Source organism: Rattus norvegicus, chromosome 15 (genome assembly GCF_036323735.1).
Source record: "Rattus norvegicus strain BN/NHsdMcwi chromosome 15, GRCr8, whole genome shotgun sequence".
Taxonomy (NCBI): domain Eukaryota; kingdom Metazoa; phylum Chordata; class Mammalia; order Rodentia; family Muridae; genus Rattus; species Rattus norvegicus.
This window is the reverse complement of record NC_086033.1, coordinates 33,276,119-33,285,044: the sequence shown is the minus strand read 5'-3', so window position 1 is coordinate 33,285,044 and position 8,926 is coordinate 33,276,119. Positions and strand designations below refer to the sequence as shown.

Here is an 8,926-nt window from a genome sequence, read left to right as displayed (position 1 = left end):
CCATGCCAACTCTTCCTTGTCCCCTCTGTCACTTCAGAGAATGAGCCTCAGGGGCCTGAATCATCTGGGTTAGCATGTCCACGTGTGTAGTGGGGCCAGAATCCAGGAAGACAATTGTGCAGCCTGCTGCTACGGAGCTGTGTGATTTTAGGCAAGTCCGTTTCTCTGTTTGAACCTCAGATTCCTCTTTCTCTAAATGAGAGAAACTAGACTGGTGTTTAGTGTGTGGTGGCAAGGTACAGGAACCTGATTCCTGAGAACTAAAGATTCTGAAGCCTCATCCCAAAGCTAAGGAACCTGAACCTCCAGGGAAGGTAAAGAAGCCTGTGGAGGTCTTGAATCTCCATCTCAGCTCCAGCCAGAGCACCTCAGGAAACCCTGTATGCAGCCTCCAGGCCCCTCCATCAGAAAGATTCTTAGGATTCATTGCCCCAAGCCAGACCTCATCTCCTCCCAACTTCTCAGACTCCTTGGGCCAAAGCTGGAGTGAGCTTACACCACCCCTTTCTCCAAAGAGTTCTGGAGCCTGAGGCACCGGGCAGCAAGCAGTTTATTACCCATCAACCTGTCCAGCCTGCCAGCATCATAGCCTGCACAGCCTGGACAGCATCTTCGTCCCAGTCAGCTCTGGCACCCAGCCTCAGGCTCCACCCTCGCCCTGTCCTCCACACCCTCAGTCCCTTTCAAGGCAGCACCAGGCCTGGGGGCCACACCTTAGCCAGGAGAGAAAGGGGATACAGGAAGGTAGAAGCTGGGCAAAGAGAAACTAGAGTTGGCCCCAAGCTTCTGGAGCCAGCACCCAGGTTAAGAGGGCAAGGAGGCGGGACTTCTGGGGCCACTACATGTGGTTCAGGCAGGAGGCTCTTCTCCAGGACGTGCAGGGAAGCCACTCAGGTCTCGGCCAATGATCTCACTCACTGTAAAGGAGGGGCAGTTGAAAGATAGGGCTAAGGCGTTCTTTTCCTTTTTCAGAGACCGCTCCCCCCCACTTCAATTCCAGGCAGGCCTCCAGCTAGGGCACCTCTGGATTCCTCTTTGGCTGGGCCTCAGTTTCCCCAATGTCTCCTAAAAACGGCTTCTAACTACATTTTTGCTCAAGTCCATCCACGCGGGTTCCCAGCCCTGCATCCTAGCCTTCTCCTGCCAGCTCGGCCTACACCTGTGGCAGCGGGTCAGACATAGGTGCCGTCAGTTGGAGAAAGAGACAAAACGGGAAGGTCTTCTTCACCAATGTGGACTACAGTCACCAGGGAAAAACAAGATGAGGGGAATTACTCAGCCTGGCTTTCCACAAGCCATCTCCCTCCCTGAAACTCACTGCCTGGATCTACAATTCAGGGAACCAGATGGAATGAATGGTTTGAAACCCTTCTAGGTCTGCAATTATGTGATTAGGGCAGAGACAGAAAAAAAGACTGGGACGGATACTCTGTGTGCCCTTCAGAACTAAGTTGCTGAATTCAGGTGGACACACACACAAACACACACACACACACACACACACACACACACACACACACACACACACACACAGAACTTGCTCCTGAGACCACAGACTGGCCCTGGGAGACTAAAAACGCCAAGTTCCTGAGCAGCCAAGCTCCAGACTTCAGCAAACACACGAATTGATCTCTTGCACTCACTCACACTCACAGCCCCCGGTCCCACACCCACCTTCCTCCAGGGTGATACCCTGGATAGGCACATTGTCTCTGAAGCCGCTGCCGTAGCCACCCCTGGATTTCTCCTGCTCCGAAGCCCCCTCCCCAGGGGTATAGCCTGGCCCCACCTCATTGTAGCCCTCAGCAGGTAAGGGGTGGACAGCACTCTGGGGGTTAAAGGGGTCTTCGAGTGGTGGGGAGGAAGGTAATGGAGGCCTAAAGGGGGCCGGAGGGGAGAATGGAAGCCCCAGGGGAAAAGAGGAGCCCTGTCCTCCATACTGATCACCAGGAAAGGGGCGCGGAAGAAAGGAGACTGAAGGTAGGCGGGCACAACCTGTGGTACCCCCAGTCTCAGGGAACATCCGTAGGCCAGATCTATAAGACGGTGGGGGCCCTGTCTGGGGGTACAGAGCGGGTGTGCTATAACCAAAGCCTTCTGACAGATAAGGAGTCTCATAAGCAGGGTCTTCATGGGGATAGGAGGGATAAGGGGGCCTGGGCGGTGAGAAGTCCATGTCGGGGCCAAAGGGGGGACCCGATGTGGAAGGGAAGCCCCGGAGAGATGAGTCTGGTAGGGGCTCCTCCTTGAAGATCACTAGGAAAATGAGAAGGCGGGAGGCTGGTGAGGTTCTGGCGATCACACGTTCCACCCTCCCTCCCCATCCACCCCTGAGCTCCTCACATCGGGGTCCACACCATCTGCCCCCACCACAGGCAGTCTTAGAGCGTACCAGGCAGGAACTTGAAACTTTGGGTGGGACTGCGCTTCCTCCGCCCATTGGAGACATAAAAGTAGACCTGGACTGGCCGGGACACCCGCTTGTTGCTGTACTCAGGGATGGTCAGAGTCAGTGTCACCTAGGAGAACAGAGGATGTGACAGAAGTCCTTGGAGGTCTCACATTAGCCCAATCCTTCTGTGGACCCAACCCTTAGCTCCACGACTAAGGAGTAAAGTTCGATGTCTGGAGATCTCCCTACTCAAGCAATGAGATCCTCCAGACCAGAAAGAGTTACTCTGCGCGCCAAACCCAGGGGTGAGGGGGCTTTTGAGAACTTCCTAGCTTCTTCCACCCTTCATCCCACAACCAGGTTGGGTCCCCTAGGGACACTGGTACCTCACTGCTCTGCAGCCGGTTCACTGCGGCCTCTTCCTCCCACTGCAGTTTTCCATCTGTTCCGGAGAAAGAGAGCTTCAGTCCCGCTCTAGAGTCCACCCCCTGCCCAAGCCCTGTCTCCTCCCGCTGGAGTCAACATCAGAATAAGAAGTTCTTAGCAGGTCTGGCACGGGTATGCTAGGTGTTTAGCCAATGAAAGAGGCCGGATGTCAGGCCAACTAAGGCAAAGGAAATGGCTGGAACATCGAGGGAGTTAGAAGCAGCCTAGGAGAGTACTAGGAAGTAGCCTCTCCCCTACTAACTTACTCGTCCCCTCCCAGGACACCAGCAAGACGGATAGTAGGGAGGAATGGGCCCCACGCCGAAGGGAGGCGCTAAGACCAAGGCTAATAGAGTGGAACCTCTGGAGTTTCTCTGACCTGACTCCAGGGTGCTAAATGTGGGGCTGGGCCATAAGGGAGCAGGGTGGAATGAAGGAGAAGCCCACGGTGTGGTGGCTGGACCCAAAATCCTAAGTCTCCCATTTCTCCACCCCTTAGATTCATCTTGGGGCACCCCACAGGCTCTCATAACCACAGTTACGCTGTTATCTTAGGACAGGCCCAGGAGAATCTGTGACAGCGTGAGTTCTTTCTTTGTATATGTTATCTTCATGAGGGTAAACTGTCTCAAAGCCAGTTCCTCTTCAATAAGAAAAATGTGCATTTCTTTTTTTTATGATTTATTTATCTTTAGTTTTTATTTCATGTGCATTCACATTCTGCCTGCGTGTATGACTATGTGAGGGTGTCAGATCCCCTGAATTGAAGTTACAGACAGTTGTGAGCTGCCATGTAGGCTCTGGGAATTGAACCCCGGTCCTTTGGAAGAACAGCCAGTGCTCTAAACCACTGAGCCATCTATCTCTCCAGCCCTGGAGATACGTATTCCTTGCCTTCGCTCACTGTCCTTGGAGTTTTAGATTGTGGTCACATCTATCTCCCCAGGAGAAACTGTACTCAACGAGGAGAGGTAGATAAAGAAACTGGGGCTTAACTTGGTAGTTTTGTGATAGTGATAGTTTTGCCTGATGGTCATTAGCTTTCCTTTCTTCCTCTCCTCTCCCCAGTAGATACTCACCAGGGCCCCTCTCAATGAACACCACTTTAGAGTCTGGCAGGAAGTTGGATCCAGTCAACACTAGCTCCTCCCCTCCTCTCACGGAGCAGGCACTGGGGCTGTAGGCCTCCACTTGGGGCAGCTCCTGGGCTGAGCGCTGGGCTGCAAGGTAATAGAAGAAAGAAGCCTGGCTGGGCTGAGTGGAGAAAAGACAGCCAGAACCTCTTCCACAACAAGCAGCCCACCTTTTAATGGCAAATACAAAAGGTAACCAGTAGCAACATGACACCACACAGCCTGGATAAGGACTCCCTAAGCAGGCACAGAGCAGATAGGACAAGGTTCATCTGACACCCCAAGACAAAGTCTATAGTAGGGGCAAATTAAAATACCACTTTCAACTCTCTCTCCCTCATCCTTGTAAAAGGAAAGCTAAGACCTGTATCCTGCTACCCACTACACAGTGCACAGGATACTACTTAGCAGAACTAGGTAGCAGACAAACAAAAGAGCTACAAGACACAGAGAACTGGCCAGGGCCTGTTTGCTCACAGCACTCGATGGGCACCGATGCTGCCTGCACAGAGACGACCTTCCCGCCGCCCTGAGGCACATGCACACGGAACACCAGTCGCACACGTGTGTTTTTGCGCCCGATGTCTGTCTCGCCCTTCCGTAGCTCAATGTCTGAATTCCGAAGCTTCAGGATTCCAGCACAGTCAATGCTGAAGTCAAAGAAGAGATGGTAAGCCTTTCTAGCCAAAACTGGGACAAGGGCGCATTTTTCCAGAAGGGAAGCCCCCTTGTCCTCAGGCCATGAGTGTCTAGGGGTGCTTAGAGGGACTATTTTCTAATCCAGAGATAGTCTCTCCAGAAAACTTCCAGTCTCAAAACTACCTTCCTAAACAGGTATTAAGAACAGAAATTGTCCAGGGGTGAGGAGTGGGGGCAGAGCTCTTTCAGAGCATATATAAAGCCCTAGGATCAATTCCCAGGACTTTAGAGGTGAGGAAGAGGCTAAAGTTGCCTGGGGGCTTACTTGGCAGCCATGTTGTTCTCTGGGAGCAAAGTCATCTCCAACACTTTAGTACCACTGACTACAGCTTCATAGCTGGCTGTAGCCACCATCTTGCCAGTGATCCGGTGCACCTGGTAGAAGGCATGGGGCCGCAGGCTCCTCTCGTCTGCAGTGCCAATGAACATCTGAAGAGTCAATGGCTTCTCATTGTAGCCTAGGAGCTGGCAGAGGGAGACAGAGGCCACCTATGTGAAAGTCCCAGTGTCTTTTAACCTTTTCTCCATCCTTGGATTTCCAGCCCAAGGACAGGAATGGTGAAAGATAAAGGATTTCTTATAAGGGATTCCCTGTGGGAAACTGGGCATCCGTTGCAGAGAAAATGTGGCCTGGAGTTCACAGTGTTATTCTTGGACAGTCCAAACTGGGCTGGGCAAAGGAGGAAGAGCTTCCAAGAAAGACTAGCCCAACTCAATGTAGAGAAAACCTAACTCCCAGTGACCTTTGGCCTCAGCTAAAACCCTCCCCCACATCTGGCAAGTCACCATTTCCAAAGTAGACTTGAGGCCGATGTCCCAAGGGATAAGGGTGAGGGAGGGTGGGGGTGGAGAATAGGAGAACAGAAGAGTAGAAAGTATATCCGGGTCCTTGCTGTGTATCCTTCCTCCCCCAGTTCTAGTCCCTCCCCTAGGCTGTCTGCAGGGTCACAGCTGAGAGTGTGGGAAAGGGCAGTGCCATGATTCTGTGTACAGCTGAAGCCCATTTGCAAGAACCTGGGACTGAGAAGAGAAAGAACACAGGGCCTGCCTTCGGCCCTTACCTTGACCACAGGGTGACCTCCAGGAGCAGCTTTGACAGCTCCCCGGCTGCCCTCAGTCTCATAATGAGCTCGGTGGTGAGCTCTGGGCTGCACCTCAATCCTCAGCTCCAGCTGCTCGTACTGGCTGGGTAAAGGCCAGTCCAGGGGAGGTAGGGCAGAGGTCCTGGAGAGAAGAGAACACGGTGGTTGCCTGGAAGCTCAGACCTATCAGGACCGCCCTGGGTTTGGGAGGGAGGAGGAGTTGTGGATATGGGAGAGATAAGAAACCACAACAGAAGTAAACTCGAAAGGTTTAGAAACAGGGGAGTCGATAAGGAACAGAGCCCTTTGAAGAGGAGGGTGTGGAAGACGCCGACAGCCCTGAGACTCCCTTCTCCCAAGTTCTAGACACAGGATGTGGAGGCTTTGTCAAGAAACAGAGAAACCCAAAGCCATTCTGGTCTTCCTACCTAGGAGTTCGGGCCCAGTGCAAAAATGCCACTTTAAACCAAGAAAATCATCAAAGAGACTGAGAACAGAGTCTATGTAAAACCTAGGAATGGCTTCTCTGCTACTAGGCCAACTCCTTCCCACTAGTTGGGGTTAAGTAGGTAGGGTTGCAAGGCCTAAGGGCCCCTTTTCTGGAATTGTACTCTTACAAATTATCTGTTAGCAAATCTGTGCACGAGTGCACAGGCATGAACACACACACACACACACACACACACACACACACAGAGCTGATACCTTACAATGCCCTTTAATTGCTATAACTAATGCAAAATGGGGCTACTTGTGGCTAGTAAAGGCCTGAGAGGAGGCTAAACCATTAGACAGCACAGCACTGCACTACAAATTTCTAAACTCAAACCATAGATTTTCTAGTTTGAGAAATGTTGACCTATTGGAATCCCGGAGGATTCAGCTTCCCTCGAGAAGCTGGTCAGGATGGAGCCACCCCAGTGTGACATCCTGGGGTTTGAGACTATTGAAATGGGCAGAGTTCTCTGAGAGTAAAAGGGATAGAAACACGAGTTTCAATGTAAAGTCTTTGACTTGGCAAATGTATGTAACTTTATTCCAATTTGAAGTGATGCTCTGGACCTAGAAATTAAGAGTTAGAGGAGGGTTTCTTGTATTGGAGCGCAGGACTGTTCTATCTGTCCTGTCTAAACAGCCCATGGTTAAGACCAACCTGCCTGTGCAAGGCCAGAGCTGTAAGAATCCCTGAACTCCATTTTACCTAACGGTTTCTCTTAGGATACTGAAGGGTGGGACTGAAAAGGCTTTTTCTAATAGGTTCACAGGAAGCAACTGTCTATAGACCAGCCCACTGTCAGAGAGTTGTTTTTAAACAAAACAAAACTAAACTAAAACTAAATTGCCTTAAAACCAATTTTTGGTTTTAACTGTGGCCATGCTATTGTAGAAGAAGCCCTTATGAGATACAGAGAACACCAAGAATTATGATTTGTCTTTAAACTCATCCTTTGACCTTCCTGCTCTCAGCTAGAATGGGCTGAAGAGCTCAAGAGTGCAAGATCTGGCCCTCACCTGAAGATGGGGCTGTGTCCCCCAATCCGGGCCTTGGACCAAGCGAGGGGAGAAGGAACTGCTAAGTAATCCATGCCAGCCATCTCTTTCCGCAGAGCCCCGGGAGCAGCCACGGAGTCCTCTGTACCAGAGGGCAGCTTCCCATTGCACGAGGCAGGCTCCTCAGACCGAGGCAAGGCCACTGCTTGCTCGCTAGAAGTCCTCCTGGTTTTCTGAGGGACGCTCTCGGTTGGTGGAGCACCCACATAGTCAAAAGGGCCAGAGGAACTAGGGTCCCGGACCAGAGGCAATGGGGGTGGTGGAGGTGGCTCTGGACCCTCTTCCCCAAGGCTACCCCGGCGGGACAAAGCTGGGGAGGCCGAAGATGGGGTTCCGGAACTGGAATAGCGCCGCTTGCCGCAGGGAGAAGCAGGCCGAGGGGAGGCTGGGATGGGCCCAGGAGCGCTGAGAAGTAGCCAGCTATCCTCTGGCGCTCGGCCTCCGGAGCTTGGACCATATAGGCTCCACGGATCCTCCGGGGTCCATGGCCTAGGAGAAGCCCGGGGCGAGGGCAGTGGAGAGCTCAAGCCGAAACGAGAGGCTGCTTCATTAAGTTCAGACTCCACTTCGTCGCATGCTGCATACAGGGCTGCCTCGTCTGAGGCATCAGAGAAGAAGCTCCACGAAGACAGGCTGCTGCTGCCAGGGCTCGGGCTGAAGAAGGCTCCTCCGCCCTGACCTCCAGCCTCTCGGTAGCCCCCAAAGCCTTCTGGTGGAGGGTAATCTCTAGGAGAGCCGTCCCCCCAAGTTTCAGGAGCATCCTCTAGTGAGGTCGGTGGGTCAGGCGTGGGAGAGATAGAGGTGATCCGGATGCTGGGACACTCAAGAACACGACCGCCCCCAGTACCCCCCGCAGTGCCTCCTGGGCCCCCCAGCCTCACCGACCGAGGTGGCTGGCTCTCCCAGGTGCCAGGTGAAGGGGCAGGACGGGGTGGTGGTGAGTGCATCCCTGGCCGAGGGGGTGGGGGTCGGGGAATACCAATAGGGGCAGCACCATAAGGAAGGGGTTCCCCCAGGGCCAAACGACAGCACGGAGGGGCATCCTCCGAGTCCAGCTCTGTCAAAACGAAAGGGAGGTAGGGGGAGATGGGGAGAGAGAAGCTGGTGAGACGTCTAAGTTTCTCGGATGGTCAGCTCCTAACGCCTGATATGCTCAGCTAGAAAGGGTCTCCTAGTCTCGGCACAAAACCAAAGATGAACATCAGAAGAGAGAAGAGATACAGACATGCCAGAACTTCATACTCTGACACCTCGGTCCTGGGCAGGTGGGCTGCGGTGGTTTGGGGAATGCTAGAGCCGGGCCTGGAGGCGTGCTTGCCCAGGCTCTGGGCTGGGCTGGGGGCGACTCACACATGAACCCAATTAGCGACGGTTCCCAAACCCCCAAATGGTGCTGGCAGAAACCCCAGTTACCATCGCAACTGTGGCCTGGGGGTGGGAGGGATGGGGGCATGTCTGTGGTGACGAGGGGAGGTGGCTCCTCCCTCGCCCCCCCAAAAGGGGGCGGGGGTGCAGCCCCAGGGTGATGCGTGCGGGGCCCAGCCAACGGGGGGGGGGCGAGGGGAGCGGGCAGCGCGGATTTCGTGCAAGCGGCGGCCGCCGCCCCCGACTCCTTCCCCGCCATCTGCCTCTCATTGCGGCCA

General features: G+C 53.6%; 1 protein-coding gene across 7 annotated transcripts in view; it reads right to left on the bottom strand.

Moving 5' to 3' along the window:
- Positions 1–522: 522 nt before the first annotated feature.
- The window catches only part of Nfatc4 (nuclear factor of activated T-cells 4), a 27,611-nt gene continuing 19,207 nt past the window's right edge, over positions 523–8,926 (bottom strand). For 5 of the 7 annotated variants that reach the window (XM_039093302.2, XM_063274260.1, XM_063274258.1 and 2 more), the window contains 9 exons: positions 7,245–8,340; positions 5,712–5,874; positions 4,916–5,115; positions 4,429–4,601; positions 3,898–4,038; positions 2,779–2,834; positions 2,393–2,519; positions 1,675–2,256; positions 533–917 (listed from right to left, as the gene is read on the bottom strand). In XM_039093302.2, coding sequence (XP_038949230.1) covers positions 850–917; positions 1,675–2,256; positions 2,393–2,519; positions 2,779–2,834; positions 3,898–4,038; positions 4,429–4,601; positions 4,916–5,115; positions 5,712–5,874; positions 7,245–8,230 — 2,496 coding nt within the window. In that variant the 5' untranslated portion in view covers positions 8,231–8,340 and the 3' untranslated portion in view covers positions 533–849. Of the gene's footprint in view, positions 918–1,674; positions 2,257–2,392; positions 2,520–2,778; positions 2,835–3,897; positions 4,039–4,428; positions 4,602–4,915; positions 5,116–5,711; positions 5,875–7,244; positions 8,341–8,926 lie in introns of all 7 variants that reach the window. The other 2 variants (NM_001107264.1, XM_039093303.2) reach the window with 2 other exon arrangements.